The sequence below is a fragment of the Chiloscyllium punctatum genome, chromosome 12, assembly GCF_047496795.1.
Source record: "Chiloscyllium punctatum isolate Juve2018m chromosome 12, sChiPun1.3, whole genome shotgun sequence".
In the NCBI taxonomy this organism is placed as follows: domain Eukaryota; kingdom Metazoa; phylum Chordata; class Chondrichthyes; order Orectolobiformes; family Hemiscylliidae; genus Chiloscyllium; species Chiloscyllium punctatum.
The window spans coordinates 55,851,210-55,873,968 of NC_092750.1; the positions used below are offsets into that span (position 1 = coordinate 55,851,210).

The 22,759-nt window shown below is 41.6% G+C and overlaps 1 protein-coding gene across 12 annotated transcripts in view; it reads right to left on the reverse strand.

The window, feature by feature from the left end:
- chl1b (cell adhesion molecule L1-like b) overlaps positions 1–22,759 on the reverse strand; it is an 885,223-nt gene that overhangs the window by 473,102 nt on the left and 389,362 nt on the right. For all 12 annotated transcript variants that reach the window (XM_072582623.1, XM_072582619.1, XM_072582621.1 and 9 more), the window contains 3 exons: positions 18,904–19,097; positions 6,736–6,858; positions 5,211–5,381 (listed from right to left, as the gene is read on the reverse strand). In XM_072582623.1, coding sequence (XP_072438724.1) covers positions 5,211–5,381; positions 6,736–6,858; positions 18,904–19,097 — 488 coding nt within the window. The remainder of the gene's footprint in view (positions 1–5,210; positions 5,382–6,735; positions 6,859–18,903; positions 19,098–22,759) is intronic.

Consider the following 22,759-nt stretch of genomic DNA (forward strand, 5'->3'; position numbering starts at 1 on the left):
GACAGCACTGTGGATATTTCTCCTCAGCTGCCTTTTCTATACCTGCAGAACGCTAAAGCCATCTTTACATCAGTTAGAGTATGATCTTGTGGAAATATATTGGAGATGGCAGTCAAAGTATTGTGTCATCATGTCACTATCAGCTCATTTGTATTTATCCATCCAAACCATTTACAGTCTGATAAGTTTTTAGAAATTAACAGATCAATCCAGTTTGCAAGAACAGAGATAATCTACAGGTACTTGTGATACAATTATAACATATCTACCTCTGAGCTCAGAGGCCCAGGTTCAAGTTCCATCTGCCCTGGTGGTGTGTACTAACATTTCTGAAAAGATTGATTTGAAAATAGATATGTAAGGAAAAGAGATATTTTTAATACTTATGGGACATGGGCATCACTGGCTGGCCAGCACTTGTGATTCATTTGGAATTCAGCTTGAGAAGGTGATGGTGAGCTATCTTCTTGAACCGCTCAGTCCATGCGCTATACCTTCCCTTAGGGATACAGTGCCCGGAGGGAGGAAAATCAGGATTTTGACCCAGCAACAGTGAAGAAACAGTGTTATTTTTCTAAATCCGGATGGTGAGTGGCTTGGAGGGGAATTTATAGGGTGGTGATGTTCCCACGTATCTGCTGCCCTTGTCTTTGTAGATGAAAGTGGATATGGACTTGGAAAGTACAGTTTAAGAATCGTCAGTGAATTCTGCAATGCATGTTGTAGATCGTACACACGACTGTGACTGAGCATTACTGGAGGAGTGAGTGAATGTTTATGAATGTGGTGCCAATGAAGTGGGCTACTTTGACCTGGATGATGTCAAACTTCTAGAGCGTTGTTGGAGTTGTATTCATCCAGGCAAGTGGGAATATTCCATCACACTCCTCACTTGTACCTTATAGATGATGGACAGGCTTTGAAGAGTCAGATGAATTACTCACCACAATATTCCTAGCCTCTGACCTGCTCATGTAGCCACTGTGTTTATGTGGTAGTTCAGTTAAGTTTCTGGTCAATGGTAAATTCAGGAGGTTGACAAGGGAATTCAGTGATGGTGGCCTGGCAGTTGGATGGTGTGCAAGCTACTTACCACGTGCAGCCATAGCATTGATATTATCCAGGTCTTGTTGCATTTGAACACAAACTGCTTCAGTATCCCAGGAGTTGCGAATGGTGCTGAACATTGGCAAACATCTCCACTTCTGACCTTATGATGGAGGGAAGGTCATTGATGAAGCAGCTGAAGATTGGACCTAGGACACTGCCCTCAGGAACTCCTGCACAGATGTCTGGGAGCTGAGATGGCTGACCTCTAACAACCACGACCATCTTCCCATTTGTCAGGTGCGACTCCAGGCAATGAAGAGTTGACCCCCACTACCCACTGATTCCATTTTTTGCTAGGGTTCCTTAATGCTATACTCAGGGTCGATTGCAGCCTTGATGTCAAGGGCTGACACACTCAGCTCACCTCTAGAATTCAGCTCGTTTGTCTGTGATCCAAACAAGGCTGCAATGAGGTCAGGAGCTGAGTGGCCCTGACAGAATCTAAACTGGAAATCACCGAGCAGGTTATTGCTGAGTACTTTATAGCACTATTAATGACACCTTCCATCACTTTACTAATGATCGAGAGTAGACTGATGGGGGCAGTAACTGGCTGGTTTGGATTTGTCCTGCTTTTTATGTGCAGGACAATGTTCCACATTGTTCGGTAGAGAACTGTACTGGAACAGCTTGGCGAGGGAAGTGGCAAAGTACTGGAGGACAAGTCTTCAATACAATTGCCAGAATGTTGTCAGGGCCCACAGTCTTTGCAGTATCCAGTGCCTTCAACTGTTCCTTGATATCACGTGGAGTGAATGAAATTGGCTGAAGATTGGTATCTGTCATGATGAGGACCACTGGAGGAGCCAAGATGGATCATCTACTCGGCAATTCTGGCTGAAGATTGCTGCAAATGCTTCAGTCTTATCTTTTGCAATGATGCATTGGGTTCTTCCATCATTGAAGATGGGGATAGTTATGCAGCATCCTCCTCCACTGAGTTGTTTAATTGTCCACCACCATTCACGAATGGATGTGACAATACCACAGAGCTTAAATCTGATCCATTAGTTTTGGGATCACTTGGCTCTGCCCATCATTTGCTGCTTACACTGTTTGCCATGCAAGTCGTCCTGTTTGGTAGCTTCACCAGGCTGACACTTCACTTTTAAGTATGTCCTGGCAAGCTCTCCTGCAGTCTCCATTGACCAAGGGTTGATTCCCTTGCTCAATGATAATGGTAGAGTGAGAGATGCTGGACCATGTGCAGGAGTACAATTTTGCTGCCATTGATGGTCCATTGACCTCATTGATATCCAGTCTTGAGTTGCTCGATCCTTTTGGAGTCTGTGCCATTTTGCACGGTTCTCAATATGTCGGCAAGTCTTTGTCTCCCACAAGGACTGTGCAGCAGTCATGCAGATACTGCCATGGAGTGTCAGTGGGGGTTGGCAAGGATGAGGTTAAGTATATTTTTTCCTTGTTATTGGTTCCCACACCAGCTACTGTAGACAGAGTCTGACAGCTATATCCCTTAGGATTCAACTAGCTCTATCAGTAACACTGCCGCTATGCCATTCTTGCTGATGGACTTTGAAATCCCCCACCCACAGGATGTTATCTGCATTTGCCACCCTCAGTGCTTCCTTCAAGTGTTGTTCAACATGGAGGATTACCGATTCATCAGTGGAGGGAAAATGTATATAATAATCAACAGGAGGTTTCCTTGTCCATGTTTAACCTGAAGGCACGAGACTGCATGGGATGCAGAGTCAATGTTGAGGACTCTGAGGGCACCTCCCTGCTGTGATCGCCAAATAGCCCCTGACTTTGCAGGGTTGACAGGGCTACTTTAGCTGTGGTCGTTTCCAATGCCTAGGCCGATGCCACATGGTCCATCCGGTTTCATTCCTTTGTTGAGACGTCATAGCGATTGATATCATGGAAAGGCTTGCTCGGTGACTTCAGAGGGCAGGTGAGAGTAAACAACACTGCTGTGAGTCTGGAGTCACATCTAGGCTAGAACTGTGGGGCTGGAAGATTTCCTGTCCGGAAGGACATTAGTGAGCCAGAGGGGTTTTCCTGACAATGGACAATGGTTTCACAGTCATCAGAGGATTCTTAAGTCTAGATTTTTAAAAATTGAATTCAAATTCCACCATCCGCTACGGTGAGATTTGACTCCAGTTCCCCAGAACATTACCCAAATTTCTGGATTAATAGTCTAGCAACAAAACCACTCGGCCATCACCTCCCTGAAAATCATATTTTCCAGAATTTAATGATACCATTGTATTATGATAGCAAAAGCAACTCCATATAAATAACACCTTGGAGTGCAATAAGTTCTGGAGCACAAGACTTCAGTACTATTACAGGAATGTTGTTAGTGACAACACCATGAGCTCTAAGTTTACTTAGCAGCTTCCTGTGTGGCAGCTTGTCAAAGGGCTTATGGGTATCCAAATAGATCACATTTACTGGCTCTCTTTTGTCTAACTTGCTTGTTAAACTCCTCAAACAATTCTAACTGATTTGTCAGGCATGCCCTCCACTTGATGAAGGCAGGCTGATTGAATCCTCTTTTACCATGCAGTTCCAAGTATTAGCTGAAAATGTGTTGCTGGAAAAGCGCAGCAGGTCAGGCAGCATCTAAGGAGCAGGAGAATCGACGTTTCGGGCATGAGCCCTTCCTCAGTCTTATGCCCGAAACGTCGATTCTCCTGTTCCTTGGATGTTGCCTGACCTGCTGCGCTTTTCCAGCAACACATTTTCAGCTCTGATCTCCAGCATCTACAGTCCTCACTATTTCCAGTTCCAAGTATTAAGCAATCTCATCATTGTCATGGACTTTAAAACTTTATCAATAACTGAGGTCATGCTAACTGACCTATAGTTTCCTTCTTCTGCTTCCCCCCCATCTTAATTAGGGGGTGTTACATTAGCCATTTTCCAGCCCTCGATCACCCTCCAGTGATTCCTGAACGATCACTACCAATGCCTCTGCAATCTCCTCAGCTATCTCCTTCAGAACTCTGGGGTGTAGTCAGGGTAATTTATCCACCTTCAGACCTTCCAGCTTCCCCAGCACCTTCTCCTTAGTGATGGCCACCACATTTACCTCTGCCCCCTGATTCTCCTGAAGTTCTGCTATGCTGCTGGTGTGTTCCAATGTGAAGACTGATGGAAGGTACCAATTCAGTTACTCTGCGATTTCTCAGTTCTGCATTACCAAGTCACCCGTCTCATTTTTGTAATGCTTCAATGTCAATTCTTGCCTCTCCATTACCTTGTAGATGTCTAAAATAAATTCCTGTAATTTTATTTTATATTACTAGCAAGCTTACTCTCACACTTCATCTTCTCCCTGCTTATTGCTTTTTTTGTTATCCTCTGTTGGTTGTTAAAGGCTTCCTCATCCTCTGCCTTCCTGCTAAAATCACAAAATTACATGATTTTTCTTTTGCCTTTATGCTGTCTCTGCTTGTCAGCTATGGTTGCCTCGTTATCCCCTTTGTATGTTTCTTCCTGCTTGTGATGGATTTCTGCTTTGCCTCCCGAACTATCCCCACAATCTCTTTCCATTGCTGCTCCACTGTCTTCCCTGCTCAGTTCCCCTTCCGGCCAATTCTGGCCAGCTCCACACAACACAATCTGATATCTGTAGTTACCTTTACTCAATTGTAACAACTTTACATCAGATTCCAGCTTCTTCCTCTCAATCTGAAATAAATGTTCATTGCGATCTTCAAAAAAATAACTCGTCAAGACATTCTCATGCCTACGTGTCAAAAGGACTCTCAGGATGTCTTAATTGGGAATTTGATTTTACACTGAATTGCAGGATGAACAAATACAATAGGAGATAGGTGACATCAGTTATATAAATGGAAGCAAAATAATAAATCAGGTCAGAACTTATGTTCAACAAGCCAGCAAGAACTAACTGTACAGCCTAAAATCCTACAGAAAGCACCATGCTTTAGTAACATTTATCAGCTATATCCCATTAAGTTAGCTCTCCTGATATCTCCCTGCTAACTGTAGCATTGCTGTTCATCTTCCCACAGTTATAGCTATATCATTGCCTCTTATTTTGAGATGATAAGACGATATAGGATGAATTATTTCTGTCTGGCCACTAAAAGAACAAAACTTACATGGCGTAACAATCAAGCTGATGGGCTCTTTCTGTGCAATTGTTCTTGTTCTGGAAAAATGCGCGAAACAAAGGTAGTCTTCCCGGCTGTCAGATGACTGGACATTTGAAAAGTAAAGATCTCCATTAAGCCCCTGGGAAGCTCTGCTGTTCTGTTGTATACGCTGTATCTCTGAAAATTAAAACAACTTTTATTAAACCATAAAGTGTGTTTAAAATGGTGATTTGCCGACACACTTTGCTAATTTCATTTCTATAATTAATAAAGGCCATTGATTCCATCCCAACAATTCATTATACAATTGTACTCATAACATCAATGAATTAAAAAATTAATAACACCAATTTTTAATAAAGATAGCTAGATCTAACTTTCTGGCTCTCAATTATTCCTATTGTTCAGCAGACGTGCTCTTTTTTCTGACACCTGGTTATGCAGTTAAAAGAAAACTTAACAAAAGCAATAACAGAATAAGGCTAATTTGTTGATTAATCACACCTCTCTGGTATGCTAAATATCATAGCATGGAACCTCAACTTGCAAAACTCACACAATTCTCAAACTACAGCCCCCATTATTTACAGTGAGCATGTTGGTGGTACATACAATTTGCCTATCATTACTGGTGGATGGTAAGATCAAAAAGGTGCACAACCAACAATTTCTTTTTTTAACATGAAACAGGAAATCAAAGTCTGCAACTATCTATCAGACTGATTATATATGCTTCCAGAATCTCATCGCTCAAGCAATCATAATTTAATGAAATATGAACAGCTGGAAACTGGAGTTTGAGTTAGCAAAGCCTTTTAAATCAGAGTATGCGAGATCAGAGATCTGCCCTTTATTCAATTTAGTTTCCTTGGGATCCCTAATATCTAACCTCATGTTTTACAGTAATTCAGTATCACTGACAGAAAGCAATAATTCATGACATCTTTCTTTTCATTTACAATGTCAGTACTGTCAGTTTTCAAGAGGTCTACATACCTCTTAGCTATATTGTTTTTCCTAATATAGTTGTAGACGATGAGTGTTGATCTTGATACCAGTGCAAGTTTTTTGTACTTCTTTTCATTGTTCTTATTTTCTATACAGCCACCTTTTGTTTTTCTGTATATTTCTTCCATTAACCAAAATCTGTGTTAGCTTTTGCATTTTTGTGCTTGGTGTTTGCATTTTTAAAATTTTGTATTGTCTCTTGGTTTCATTTAGTTTGTCTAAATAATGTATATGATGTGCCTTTGCTGCATAATATCTTAAATGCTCCAAATGATTAAATCAAATCATTGTAATTTCAGACTGACAGCTGTTTCAAAATGACAGCTGTTATGGCAGAAGAATTGTAAAATTGAAACTGATTTTATTCCTCAACATTTCCATTTTAGTTATTTTGCAATCAGAAAAGAAAAGCCAGTTGGGGCTGACAAAGACATGAGCAGATGCGATGCTGACTGAATTTACCAATTTAGTTTAACAGCCGGCTGGTATGCGTAGTCATAAATGTATAAGAGATGGCACTTACTGCTGGTCATCCAATAAATATTTAATGGAGGTGGCCCACTGGGAGGATTGCAGGGTAATACTACAGCATCGCCCTCCTCAACTTCAAAATGTTTTATACTTTCTTTTGGAAATCTCGGGATAGCTGGGAAAGAAAAAACAAAGCATTAGTCATAATGTGTGAAGTTACTAGAAAGAGAGCACAAGCCAGACAGACAAATGCAGTTGAATGAACTGCATGCTTGGTCAAGGTCAGTAAATGTCAAATTTCTTATTTCATTAACTGCATCATGATGCTCACGCACTACTCAATGTGTCACACCCAATTGTCACCTACCAACAATCTCCATCAATCATGATTCTATCATGACAATAATCTAATACTTGTAGCTTTATATTGTCCTTGCATACTTGGAACTGCTCTAAATCTCACACCCGCAGTTCACAGGCTGTATGCACTGTCAACTTATTCAATCTGGACAGACACATCATCTGAACACGTTACACCACACTTAGTAATACATTTTCCTAATTTTTTTCCAGGGAAAGTCGACATATAATTGCAAGCATTGGTTGTCAAACAGTCAGGACCAGGCAAAAATGTGTGTTCACACTCCAGTGGAGAAAACCATTACCAGCAGGTGGTCATCACTGACACTCTGGATAATAACAACTTGAGAACATAAGAAATAGGAGTGGGAGTGGGCCATCTGGCCCCTCGGACCTGCCCCTCCCTTCAGTAAGATCATGGCTGATCTTCTTGTGGACTCAGATCCACTTATCCACCCGCTCACCATCACCCTTAATTCCTTCACCGTTCTATCTATCTTCGCTTTAAAAACATTCAACGCGGTAGCTGCAGCAGTTTCACTGGGCTGGGTATTCCACAGACTTACAATCCTATGGATGAAGAAGTTCCTCCTGGACTCAGTCCTAAATTTATTCCCCCTTAGTTTGAAGTTATGCCTCCTTTCTGGAATCAACCTTGTGAACCTCCTCTGTATCTGCTCCAATGCCAGTACATCCTTTCTCAAGTGAGGAGGCCAAAACTGTACACAGTACTCCAGGTGTGGCCTCACCTTCACCTTATACAGCTATAGCACAACCTCCCTATTTTCAAACTCCATCCCACGAGTAATGAAGGACTTGTCTTCTTGATAACGTGCTTCACCTTCAAACCAATGTTTTGTGATTCATACGCAAGGATACCCAGGGCCCTCTGAAGATCAGCATGCTGCAATTTTTCACCATTTAAATAACAGTGGGACTAAAACAATTAGAAATGATTTTATACATAGTTAATCTTCCTAATCTTCCAGTTCTCCCACATCCTTCTTTCTTCATCTGATTTAGATGCTACAAATGGCATCAAGCTCACTTTTGCCCCCAACTCTCCCCTTAGCACAACATTCCTGTTCTCTCCTTCTCCATTTGGATATATCTATACTGCAACCGGGCAGGGAGTGGAGATGGAAGAAAAAAATTCATCATGTTTATAGCCACAAGGTCAGAAATGCACACTGTGCTTTAGATGGTAAGATAGAACTGCAATGTTGGACATAGAGCGAATCCAGCATAAGTTGCCTCCAGGCAAGGAAGGAAGCAATTGTAGTACAGATGCCATGTCGCTTGAGAGCAAGATAAAAACAGAATTCTGCTCAGACAGACTCAAATGAGCACCTTGTGGGAACAGGGCAGAGCAGGTCAGAGGTTGGATACTCATTGGAATTCACTCATCTCCTGGCTCCATAAAAGGTTCTCCAGAACTTACAAGGTATCATTAAGAGTATCATGAAACATTGTGCACTTGGCTGGTTGTGTGCAAACACTGATGCAGAGCCTGATGCTATCCATGAAAAGGAGCCCATTTGATAAGCAGTCCGTCCTGCACCATAAATGTCCACCTTGCTCCAAAGCTGCCAGACTGCAGTGCACTGTACACCATCTGCACTGATGTACTGAAGTAACTCACCAATGTTCCTTCACCAGCACTTTTTAAACACACAATTTATAACATCAATGAGAAGGAGGGAAGCTTACGCATGACGGTATCACCAGCTGCAGGTCATGTACCATGCCATTCTTTCACCATCACTGCTTCAAAAATGGGTATTCCCCACCTCAGAGCGCTGTCAGGATATTTTGGCACACAGACTAGAAAGGTTCAAAATGTTGGCTCAAAACATACCCTTCAGGGCCATGAGGGATGGGCATTAACTGCTGTCCTTGTCAATGAAAACTACATCACAATGAACAACTTAAAACAAAAACAAGAACACGCATCTTAAATACAGATGTGAAGGAGTTCAAGATGGACTACAGTCAGGCTTGATTAAAAACAATCTCACCTAACCACAGTAATTTCAGTTCCCAATTGTATTTATCTATGAATGTTGAAACTGCCACGATAAAATTCAAAGAATCATAGGGTATCTACCCTGTATTAAGGACAAAAGTATAATTGGAGAGAGAATAGGTGACCTTTGTGTGGAGCCGCAGAAAATGGGGGCAATTTTGCATCAGTGCTTACTTTGGAAAAGGACACGGAAGATACAGAAAGTAGGGAAACAGATGGTGACATCTTGAAAAATGTCCATATTACAGAAGAGGAAGTGCTGGATGTCTTGAAACACAAAAGTAGATAAATCCCCAGGAACTGATCAGGTGTACCCTTGAACTTTGTGGGTAGCTAGGGAAGTGGCCTGTTGCTGAGATATTTGTATCATTGATAGTCACAGGTGAGGTGCCGGAAGACTGGAGGTTGGCTAATGTGGTGCCACTGTTTAAGAAAGGTGGTAGGGACATGCCAGGGAACTATAGACCAGTGAGCCTGAGGTCAGTGATGGGCAAGTTGTTGGAGGGAATCTTGAGGGACAGGATGTACATGTATTTGAAAAGGCAATGACTGATTAGGGATAGTCAACACGGCTGTGTGTGTGGGAAATCATGTCTCACAAACTTTTTGAAGAATTAACGAAGAGGATTGATGAGGGCAGAGCAGTAGATTTGATCTGTATGTACTTCAGTAAGGCGTTCGACAAGGTTCCCCATGGGAGACTGGTTATCAAGGTTATATCTCATGGAATACTGGAAGAACTAGCCATTTGGATACAGAATTGGCTCAAAGGTAGAAGACAGAGTGTGGTGGTAGAGGATTATTTTTCATGCTGGAGGCCTGTGTCCAGTGGAGTCCCACAAGGATCGATGCTGGGTCGACGACTTTTCAACATTTATATAAATGATTTGCATGTGAGCATAAGAGGTATAAATTGGAGGTATAGTGGACAGTGAAGAAGGTTACCTTAGATTACAACAAGATCTTGATCAGATGGTCAATGGGCTGAGAAGTAGCAGATGGAATTTAATTCAGATAAATGCGAGGTGCTGCATTTTGGAAAAGCAAATCTTAGCAGAACTTATACACTTAATGGTAATGTCCTAGGGAGTGTTGCTGAACAAAGAGACCATGGAGTGCAGGTTCATAGCTCCTTGAAAGTGGAGTTGCAAGTAGATAGGATAGTGAAGAAGGCATTTGGTATGCTTTCCTTTATTGAGTTACAGGAGTCGGGAGACCATGTTGCGGCTGTACAAGACATTGGTCAGGCCACTGTTGGAGTATTGCATGCAATTCTGGTCTCCTTCCTATCGGAAAGATGTTGCGAAACGTGAAAGGGTTCAGAAAAGATTTACAAGGATGTTGCCAGGGTTGGAGGATTTGAGCTATAGGGAGAGGTTGAATAGGCTAGGGCTGTTTGCCCTGGATTGTCGGAGGCTAATGGGCGACCTTATAGAGGTTTACAAAATCATGACAGGCATAGATAGGACAAATAGACAAAGTATTGTCCCTGGGGTGGGGGAGTACATAACGAGACAGCATAGGTTTAGGGTGAGAGGGGCAAGATATCAAAGAGACCTAAAGGGTAACCTTTTCATGCAGACAGTGGTACATGTATGGAATGAGCTGCCAGAGGATGTGGTGGAGGCTGGTACAATTGCAACATTTAAAAGGTATTTGGATGGGTATATGAATAGGAAGGGTTTGGAAGGATATAGGTCAGGTGCTGGCAGGTTGGACTAGATTTGGTTGGGTTATCTGGTCAGCATGGACGAGTTGGACCGAAGGGTGCGTTTCTGTGCTGTACATTTCTATGACTCTATGATTGAAAATGGGCAATAATACAGAAAATCCACTTCACTGTACATAAAATGCTTTAGAAATTTCTGAGACTTCAACTCACTCTAAATGCAAGTCTTTTTGTTTAATTTTTTTTCTATCGGTGCTTCAATTATCTTGTGGAAACAAACTCAATTCCAAATTAAAAGTCATATAGATGTACAGCATGGCACCTTCAGTCCAACTTGTCCATTCCGACCAGATATCCTAAATTAATCTATACCCATTTGTCACCATTTGGCCCATATCCCTCTCAACCCTTCCCATTCATATACCCATCCAGATGTCTTTTAAAGATTGTAATTGTACCAGCCGCCACCACTTCCTCTGGCAGCTCATTCCATACACACAGCACCCACTGCATGAAAAGGTTGCCCCTTAGGTCTCTTCTAAATGTTTCCCCTCTCACCTTAAACGTATGCTCTCTAGTTTTGGACTCCCCCACTCTGTTGTGAAAGATGAAAGGGTTCAGAAAACATTTACGAGGATGTTTCCAGGGTTGGAGAGTTTGAGCTGTGGGGAGAGGCTGAATAGGATAGGGTACGTTTCCCTGAAGTGTCAGAGGTTGAGGGGGTGACCTTATCGAGGTTTCTAAAATCCTGACGGTCGTGGATAGAATAAAGAATTGCTGAGGTAATTTTGAACTTGCCATGTTTTTTCACTAGTGGGCGACACGATGGCACAGTGGTTAGCACTGCTGCCTCACAGCGCCAGAGACCCGGGTTCAATTCCCGCCTCAGGCAACTGACTGTGTGGAGTTTGCACATTCTCCCAGTGTCTGCGTGGGTTTCCTCCGGGTGCTCCGGTTTCCTCCCACAGTCCAAAGATGTGCAGGTCAGGTGAATTGGCCATGCTAAACTGCCTGTAGTGTTAGGTAATGGGTAGATGTAGGGGTCTGGGTGGGTTGCACTTCAGTGGGGCGGTGTGGACTTGTTGGGCCGAAGGGCCTGTTTCCACACTGTAAGTAATCTAATCTAAACAAGGGGAAAAAAAGTCAAATATTGATATACACCAAGAATTAAGTTTGCAACAATAGTGTGTTTGCAATCTATGCTTTCAGCTTTCAGAGACGAGTTAAATTCTGTCCAAATTTATCACAGAGGTGTTCTTTTTTTACCACCCTTCTCTTGGGAAGTCATTTAGGCAGTCTAATTCATTTTGTAGCAATTGTGGGGAACAAGACAAACTGCCCTGCAACTTGATACTATAAAAATACCAGTTAAAGAGATTGCAAGTCCATCTGGTGAGGGAATTGGGGAAGACAGTTGTTGAGGAGCTTTATATGGGTCAATAGAATGTGAAGTTCTTCTGCAGTTAAAGTTCAAGCATTTTATTCCAGTAGAGGAGAGCTTTCTCCCTGTCTCAAGAAATTGATGCTCTTGGCCAGAATAGAAAAGTATTCTATTTTCCATTATAATCTCAAAACTTGATGAACTGAAACAACAATCACCCAAAAATGCAAAGAAAGTATTTGGCATCAAAAAAAAGCATTATACAATGAAAGTGAGAACATTTATCAGAGACATTCTGTGTCTTAGAATGGTGGACACATTTCCTTACATAGGAAATTATGCACTTTGTTTAGTCCAAGACTTCAACAAACTGCATGCCATTTCAAGAGTAGTGTTGCTAGCTCAGAATCAGAGCCCCTTGCGTCCAGACTGAAATATATAATCAGGCTTACATTTCAGTGCAGTACTGAGGGGAAGGTTGCACTGTTGGAATACAGCATTTTCAGTGGGATAACAAAGCAAAGCCCTGTCTGCCTGTTTGTGTAAGTGAGAAACAAGGCACAGTGAAGAAGGTTATGTCAAAGTACAACAGGACCTTGATCAAATGAGCCAATGGACCGAGGAATTTAATTTAGATATACGTGAGGCATTGCATGTTTGTAAGTCAAATCAGTGCAGGACATAAACACTTAATGGTAGGGACCCAGGGACTGTGGCCAAACAAAAAGACAGTGGGGGGCAGGTTCATAATTCCTGGCAGGTAGAGTCATTGGTAGACAGGGTAATGAAGGCAGCGTTTGGTATACTAGCCATTTTTGGTCAGTGCATTGAGTGTAAAAGAGTTGGGATGCCATATTAAGGCTGTATAGAACATTGGTTAGGCCATTTTTTGGAATACCATGTGCAAAGAAAAGATGTTGTGAAACTTGAAAGGGCACAGAAAAGATTTACAAGGATGTTGCCAGGATTGGAGGGTTTGAGCAAAAGGGAGAGGCTGAATAGGCTGTGGCTAATTTCCCTGGAGCGTCTGAGGCTGAGGGATAAACTTATAAAGATTTATGAAATCATGTGGGGTATGAACAGCTAAGGTCTTTTTCCCAAGGTGGGGTGGGGGAGTCCAGAACTAGAGGGCATGGATTTAAGGTGAGAAGGGAAAGATTTAAAAGGGTCCTAAGGGGCAACGTTATCACACAGAGGGTGCTGCATGTATGGAATGAGCTGCCAGAGGAAGTGGCAGGGGCTGGTACAATGACAACATTTAAAAGGCATCTGGATGGGTATATGTTTAAGAAGAGTTCAGAGGGATATGGCCCAAGTACAGGCAAATGGGACTAGATTATTTCAGGATATCTGGTCAGTGTGGGACAAGTTGGACTGAAGCATCTGTTTCCATGCTTTATAACTCTACAACATGATGATAATATATAGAATATAGAATATAGAACATTATATTTGCATCTGACTGCAAAGGTACTTGTGCATTAATATTAAAATGTCAAATTAAACATACCCTAGTCATCTCAAATTAAATTAAAATTGCAATTTTGTACCCTGCAGGGTGTTCTCCAACATCAAGCATTTCTTGTTAAGAAACCTATTCATGAATAGATAACACAGCAATGTTCTTCTGGTATCAAGCCGCGTATATTATCTCGTTATATCCTTTGGAGCATTATTCGTAAACTTTTTGTGGAGATTTATAATTCAAAGATATTTCTAAATTACTAAGCATTGCCTGAAGTTCAACGCATTGTCAGACTTTTATACAGACACAATGGCATTGCTTCACTCCCTACCATGCCCACCACCATTCAGAGGTTAATTGATCAGTGGTGAAAAGAAACTCCACAACTTGACCAGGTTACTCCACAGCCACTGGGCTCTTAATTGGGTCAGGTGGGACCTTCCCCTCACCCTGCCTCACCTCCCAGCAGGAATGATGTCCTGCCTTCCAGGACTGATAGTCAATCAAATCTCATGATCCCCACATGAATTCTGGGACTGTCAAGTCTGGGGAATTCCAAGAGAAGCACTGTAAAGCTTCACATAAAGGGAAGTCCTGGGAAGAGTGGGTGGACTTGGTGAGGAGTGTGCAGGATGTGAGGACATGCAACTTTGACAGAGGGGAATGTGGGATGGCACTTTACTGAAGGAGGGTCTACAATCGGTTGCAGGTGCCAAATAAGAGGCACTGACCTCCCATCTCCATAGGGTACCAACAGGAGCACCAACATGTAGCTTTAGCACCTGACAATGGAGATAAATTCCCACAAGTAGCAGAAGGGTGTCCTTAACTGGCTGTTCATTGGACACACAAAGGCATCAGTTTACCCACAGGTGAGATGATTTGCTGATGCCTCCACTGTCATGAGTCAAACCCCAGCAGGGATGGGTCGGTAACAGGCATCCTGCTGCCATTCGGATACCCCATTTTCAGCCCCTGTCCCACACCCATTAACCAGTTCATTTAGGAAAAGAAATGGGGAGAGGGAGGGGTTGTTATTCATAACACTCCAACAGTTTCTTGCTCTTGAGCTGCACAATTCCTCTCACACCCTTGCTATTCTTCCTCCTCACCCGAGAAATTAAATGAATTACAGAACTAAAGTCTGAATTCATTCTTTTGTCATAAATTTCAATTCCAACTAAATACTCATCTGACGTATACAAAAATAATCTTGAACTTAAATGCAAGAAGAAACATAATGTAGATTGAGAACTTGCCTTGATATGTACCTTGTAACATGGACATCCTCATGAAAGTAGTTTTAGATTAATGTGTATCCTTACACCATCAATTTAATACAGGTAATCATCCATACTCTACCATAAACAACAGTGGATTACATAAATTTGGAACGAATACAGGTCTAGCAGGTCTGAGTTATGTTGGCAATTCTCACATCATTCATCAATGAAAACAACAACACACACAATTGCAAAAAGCCTTCCAGCATGAAGAGAAAAACACTAAGATTAAAAATAGTTGAAAAATATGGTGCTGGAAAAACACAGCAGGCCAGGCAGCATCCGAGGAGCAGGAGAATCGATGTTTTGGGCATGAGCCCTTCTTGATTCCTGATGAAGGGCTCATGCCCGAAACGTCGATTCTCCTGCTCCTTGGTTGCTACCGGACCTGCTGCGCTTTTCCAGCAACACATTTTCAGCTCTGATTTCCAGCATCTGCAGTCCTCACTTTCTCCTTTAAGTATAATCCCTCTAACTTCTGTATTTAGTTCCCCTCATAATAAATTTTCACATTGAGAAGAATTAGAATTAACGTTTATTGTCACACAATATGAAGTTTTGAAAGAACTGAAGTACAGTGAAAGGTCTACAATGTCGTCAATACGTGGCACCATCTTAGGTACAAAAAATAGGGAAAATAAAGCTGGAAGACTGGAGATTGGTTAACATGGTGCCACTATTTAAGAAAGGTGGTAAAGCCAGGGAACTGTAGACTGGTGAGCCTGACATCGGTGATAGGCAAGTTGATAAAGGGAATCCTGAGGGATAGGATTTACATGTATTTAGAAAAGCAAGGACGGGTAGTCAACATGGCTTTGTGCATGGGAAATTGTGTCTCACGAAACTGATTGACTTTTTTGAAGAAGTAGCAAAAAGAGGATTGATGAGGGCGTGATCTATATGGACTTCAGTAAGGCATTCAACAAGGTTGCTCATGGTAGACTGGTTCGCAAGGTTGATCACATGGAATAGAGGATGAACTAGCCATTTGAAAACAGAACTGGCCAAAGGTAGAACACAGAGGGTGGTGGTGGAGGGCTGCTTTTCAGACTGGAGGCCTGTGACCAGCGGTCTGCTGGAATGATTGGTGCTGGGTCCACTACTTTTTGTCATTTATATAAATGAGTCGGATGTGAGCATAGGAGGCATGGCTACTACGTTTGCAGATGACAATAAAACTGGAGATACAGTGGAGGTTACCTCCGAGTACAGGGGGATCTTGATCAATGGCAAATGGATTTTAATTTCGATGAATGTGAGGTACTGCAGTTTGGAAAGACAGACCAGGGCAGAACGTATACACTTAACGGTAATGTGCTGGGGAGTGTTGCTGATCAAAGAGACCTTGTAGGTTCATAGCCCCTTGAAATTGGAGTCGCAGGTAGATAAGATTGTGAAGGCGGCATTTGGTATTCTTGCCTTTATTGGTCAGTGCATCAAATATAGGATTTGGGAGGTCATGTTGTGGCTGTACTGGACATTAGTTAGGCCACTATTGGAATATTGCATCAGTTCTGGTCTCCCTGCCATTGAAAGGATGTTGTGAAACTTGAAAGGGTTCAGGAAAGATTTACAAGGATATTCCCAGGGTTGGAGGGTTTGAGCTGCAGGGACAGGCTGAATAGGCTGGGGCGGTTTTCCCTGGAGCATTGGAGGCTTATAAAATTGTGAGGAGCATGGACAGGATAAAGAGCTAAAGAGACAAGGTCTTTCCCCTGGGGTGGGGGTGTCCAGAATGAGAGGGCATAGGTTTAGGGTGAGAAGGGCAAGATGTTAAAAAGGACCAAAGGGGCAATTTTTTCACGCAGAGGGTGGTGCATGTATGGAATGAGCTGCCAGAGGAAGTGGTGGAGGCTGGTACAATTACAAAGGCATCTGGATGGGTAAACAAATGGGAAGGATTTAGAGGGATATGGGCTAAGCACTGGCAAATGAGACAAACTTAGGATATCTGGTCAACGTGGATGAGTTGGACCGAAAGGTCTGTTTACTTCCAAGTTCTAAGTCTAAGAGTTGGACCGAATGGTCTGTTTATGTGCTGTACTTTACGTGACTCTATAACTTATATGATGTATATCTGTAATGTAGTGTAAGCATAATTTAGAGATATAAGAATTAAAGTTAAAAAAAAAGATATTACAGGCATCCTGGAAGGGCTTTGACACGGTCTGACCAGGTGCCACAGTTCCTAACCAGAAACAGTCTTCACTTCAGGCTGCTAGCCACCCCTGCTCTGCTCTGGGCCAGGGGCAGAAGTGGGAAAGACAGAAGAGAGAATAAAAACACAAGAGGGGGAGAAAAAGAGAAAAAAAACAAGAAAAGTAATGCATGGAGTGGATGAGCTCCGGTTAGAGCGTCCTACTCCGCTGGAATCTTGAATCAAAGATAACTTTGCTCCATATTTCCTGGAAAGTTTCAGCACAATTTTGTGCTCAAGAGTGATGCTGCCACATTATTGTCACAGGAAGTATACTTGTAACTGATTTACATTTCTTTATTGTTGAATCACCATTACACACTAATTTCTCGGAGAGTTCACATATTTTCGAAGATATATTCATCAAAAGCCTCTGCTTTTTATTTACAATTCTCAGTTCCCCCCATTCCCACCCCAATAAGGGATTTGCTGACACAATGTTCGTTCAACCGAACCAAACCACCTTTAGTCTCTATGCATCCAAAACCTTTTGACCCACATTCACAGTTAACATGTTCAGAAGAACTAAACCACAATTTTTTTTGCCACTGATTGCAGCACTGCTGAGAATGATAATAGATGTGGAGAGGAACAAGCCGTTCTGAAAATGGTGTACACAACAAAAGACAGCATCCCTTTGTTCTTGTCACTAATTATGCTGTTGCATACTTTATGCAAATCTTTTATGGTCCAAAAAAAAAGGAAACAAAAGGTAACACAAGCGCCATGGGAAAGATTGCCAAGGAATCAGATAAGGTGTGGCTAAATTCTGCATAAATATGATCCAGGGTCCACAGGGACTTGTGTTTCCAAAATCATTTACATCAGTTTCCTTTTTTGCTGGATGGCGATATTAAGTACACACAAGACAAACTTGTTAAATCAACAATTTATACAAGTGATTCATTTCTTGTTTGGAGGGGTTGCTTAACCTAAGCAAATACTTTAAAAGACTCCATGTCAAGCTAAGGAGAAAATGCTGTTTGCTTGATGTGGATTGAATAAACTCTTCCCATTGGTCAATTCAACTTAACCCGAGTTCAAAAAACAGAGGTCAAGATATGCAAGATGAACCTGGAGAACCTTTCCGCTCAGTAGGGATTCCTCTGGACTTTAACCACCAAATCCTGGTTTCTCACGTGGATTCCTTCTGCTTCTCCAGCCAAGATTAACCTGATCATTGGCACATTCCCAAGGATTTAAAATGCATGGAATAAATTGATCAATTAGCCAAACTGATTTATTGTTAACTGTGCCCAGGAGCATTCCAGATCTGCCTGATTAGATTCCCTACAGTGTGGAAAAAAAGGCCCTTCGGCCCAACAAGTCCACACCGACCCTCTGAAGAGTAACCCACCCAGACACATTCCTCTACATTTACCCCTGACTAATGCACCTAACCAATACACACCTGAACACTATGGGCAATTTAGCGTGGCCAATTCACCTGACCTGTACATCTTTGGATGTGGGAGGAAAACAGAGCACCCAGAGGAAACCCACGCAGACATGGGGAGAATGTGTGAACTCCACACAGACAGTCACCCAAGGTTGGGATCAAACCTGGGAACCTAGCACTGTGAGGCAGCAGTGCTAACCACTGAGCCACCATAACGCTCACAATGTAGCAATTAGAGTAACAAGATCATCAAAGCTGGTTTTCCTTCTAAATTGCTTTCACTTCACATGCTATTTGAACCCAAAAGCATATTGTTGAGTAGGCTTTGTATTTGAATAAAGTGCATGTAGGTTAGCAACAGACATTGTCAGCAATTCCTTCAACTCTCAGATTTCCATGAAATGACTAAAAGCAAACAAGTGAAATTATGAATAACTCACCTGCAGTAATAAAAACAATTTCTTCAGATATTGCTACTCCCAGATCATTGCTGGCAAAACAACGGTATTTTCCCTGAAAGGTCTTCAAATTTCCATTGCTGTTTTTGATTATGAAAGTTCCTGAGTTTGCGATTGTGGTCACTCTAGGATCTTGGGATGGATCATATTCTTTGCCATCCTTAGTCCAGGTAAAACTAAAAAAAAAAGAGTATTTCCTGAGTTATCCAATACACTGAATACTCAGTCTTCCTGAATTACAAATCATCTGTTTAATATTCAGAAAAGATTTTCCACAGAACAACATGATTTTGCATTTGACATTCTTAAATTGGTGAAGCTGCAAGGAATTTTACATTTCATTAATTTTGTTTCTGCTTGCACCTTCTGATATTAAACTAGCACAGACACGGTTAAAAAGGTAGTTGTCAAAAACTGGAGTTATCCTCACTTCCATTGAAACTAAATGCATGGTAAAAATATACATTTGAAAATAATTTTTGAGTGAAAATTGCATTAAAATATTCGTAAACCAAAGAATAAAAGCAGAAACATGCAAATACTTTCATGTCCTCAACACATAAATGGGATACTTCTTTATGTCAACCAACGAGTGCTGCATTTTGGAAAAGCAAATCTTAGCAAGACTTATACACTTCATGCTAAGATTCTGGGGGATGTGGCTGAACGAAGAGACCTTGGAGTGCAGATTCATAGCTCCTTGAAAATGAAGTTGCAGTTAGATAGAATAGTGAAGGCGGCATTTGGTATGCTTTCCTTTATTGATCAGAGTATTGAGTAGGGAGTTGGGAGATCATATTGCGGCTGTACAGTACATTCGTTTGGCTATTTTTGGAATATTGCATGCAGTTCTGGTTTCATTCCTATTGGAAGGATGTTGTGAAACTTGAAAGGGTTCAGAAAAAGATTTACAAGGCTGTTGCCAGGATTGGAGGATTTGAGCTATAGGGAGAGGGAGAATAGGCTGAGGCTGTTTTCCCTGGAGTGTCGGAGGCTGAGGGGTGACCTTACAGAGGTTTATAAAATCATGAGGGGCATGGATAGGATAAATAGACAAAGTCTTTTCCTGTGGTGAGGGATTCCAGAACAAGAGCATGGGTTTAGGGTAAGAGGGAAAAGATATAAAAGAGGCCTAAGGGGCAACATTTTCATGCATGCCAGAGGAAGTGGTGGGGCTGGTATAATTGCAACAATTAAAAGGCATCTTGATGGGTATAGGAATAGGAAAGGTTAGGAGGGATATGGACCGGGTGCTGGTAAGTGGGACTAGATTGGGTTGGGATATCTAGTCGGCATGGACAAGTTGAACTGAAGGGTCTGTTTCTGTGCTGTATATCTCTATGACTGTATGCAAGTTGAGGTTGGAATGGGTGCATTAGTCCCCTCAAACCTGCTCACTATTTACTAAGATCATGGCTGATCTGACTGTAACCAAAATGTTTTAACATACTAAAGAAAGACAAGTTTGTATGAAAGATTCAATGCTTTGTGATATCAAATGAACAATATGAGGGAAAAAAAGCTTTAAATGTTTGTTTTCAAAATGAACATAAAAATTCTGTGCACCTTCGTTTTGCTTGATCGGTCATTCTTCTTTCCACTCATGGCTGATTGAAGCACAGCCAGCAGTACAAACCACCAACGTGATGGGCTTTGATCCAAAAGCAGTATATGTACTTGAAAAGAACTTTTAAGAGTTCGCATCAATTGTAAATGAATTGATTATAATTTTTGGAGAGGAAGAAATACAGGCACAGGTGACCTTGACTTTGAAGTGAAACCAACAGAATGGATTTAAAAAGTGGAGAGTGTGTGGCATTCAGACAAAGGGGAGAGAGAGCAGAGCGAGAGTGAAGAAGCAGTGAGTAAACCAAGACAAATGGTTGGATTCCTAAACTGGTCAGAAATAGATTTAAAACTTATGCTGTTATTTATTCCAATGGTTTCAAATTTTTCAACCTCCACATGGTCAGGCCCAGAATCAGCCACATCTTGTGAAGTTAACAACAGTTTTGGCACAGACAAAATGACATGACTGACATGAGCAAAGTATCTAGGTTTTCCAGAAAGCAGTGCGCTATTGTGTGGAAGACTGCAAGGGAAGAACAGAGTCAGCTCAAGGCTTGAGAAAGACAAGAATTCATCTAATATCATCAAAGCTGGAAAGAACTTTGCGACTGCAACTAATGTCAGACTGGTGGAGTAGATTGTCTTGAGAAGCCACAATAACTACTTGCACTTTTATCAATAATTCCATATTGAACTTAAGTATTGCACAATTTACAATGCTTCTGATCCATATCAAGTTTTAAAAGTTGAACTATTCTTCTGTAATTTGCTTAGTTTGTAAGTTACAGAACTCAAACTGGGATAGCAACACCACCAGTAGGTGCCCTCGGGGATCAGTGTTGGAACTGCAGTTATTCGCAATTTATTTCAATGATTTGGAGTTGGTGACCACATGTAGTGTGTCAAACTTTGCAGATGACGCTAAGATGAATGGCAGAGGATTGTGAAGCTTTGCAGAGGAACATAGATACTTTAAGTGAGTGGGCAAACATCTGGCAGATGGAATACGATGTTAATAAATGTGAAGTCATCCATTCGGTAGGAGTAACAGTAAAAAAGCGTTTCACTTGAATGGTAAAACGTTGCAGCATGCTGCTGTGCAGAAGGACCTGGGTGTCCTTGCATGAATCACAGAGGCTTGGTCTTCTTGTACAATAGGTAATTAGGAAGGCAAATGGAATTTTGTCCTTCATTGCTAAAGGGATTGAGTTTAAATGCAGGGAGATTATGTTGCAGTTGTACAAGATGCTGGTGAGGCCACACATGGAGTACGGCAGGCAGTTTTGGTCTCCTTACTTGAGAAAGGATGGACTGGCACTGGAGGGAGAGCAGAGGAGGTTCACTAAGTTGAGGGGGGAGGCTTAGAAGGAGAAACTGAGTAGACTGGGATTATATTAATTGGAATTTAGAAGAATGAGGGGGGATCTGATAGAAAAATATAAAATTATGAAGGGAAGAGATAAAGTAAACATAAAGAGGATGTTTCCACTGGCAGGTGAAACTAGGACATAAGGGCATAGCCTCAAAATTACAGGGAGCAACAATGTAATTATATGCAAATTTAAAATCATGTTTCCAAGTAAAAATGAACATAAATCAGTGACACACAAATTTTCTGACTGAGTAGCAATACACAGTTCTCATCCCATAGTTACAATGAAGCATTCCATGAAAAGTCCAATTTAGGGCAAAACAGTCCCACTGGGGACTGAATTGAGAAGGAATTACTATGAACCTCTTCACCCAGAGGGTTGTGAATCTATAACATTTATTGCCCAGTGAAGTAGTTGATGCTACAGCTGTAAATGTGTTTCAAGTTAAGACAGATATTTTTTGAACAATGAAGGAATTAAGGGATAAGGTGAGAGGGTGATTACATTTAGCTGAAGCCACAAGAAGATCAGCCATGATCTTATTGACTGGCGGTGCAGGCTCATAGGGTCAGGTGGCCTACTCCTGCTCCTCCACATTCTAATTTTCTTACATAAAATCAATTTGTTCTTCCCTGACTGATTTGCCCAGAAGATGATTATTTCATCTTATTTCAAACTTCCTGCTCTGAAGTTAAAGATTCACAATGAGATGCAACTTCGTAAACACTCATAGCTCTGTAGATGTCCTGTGGGCATAAAACAGTACATAACAAAAACAGCAGGAAAGCAAAGACTGTTTTGCCCTCAATTGGACTTTTCATGGAATGCTTCATTGTAACTTCCAGGTGAGAACTGTGTATCGGCACTCAATCAGAAAATTTGTGTATAACTGATTT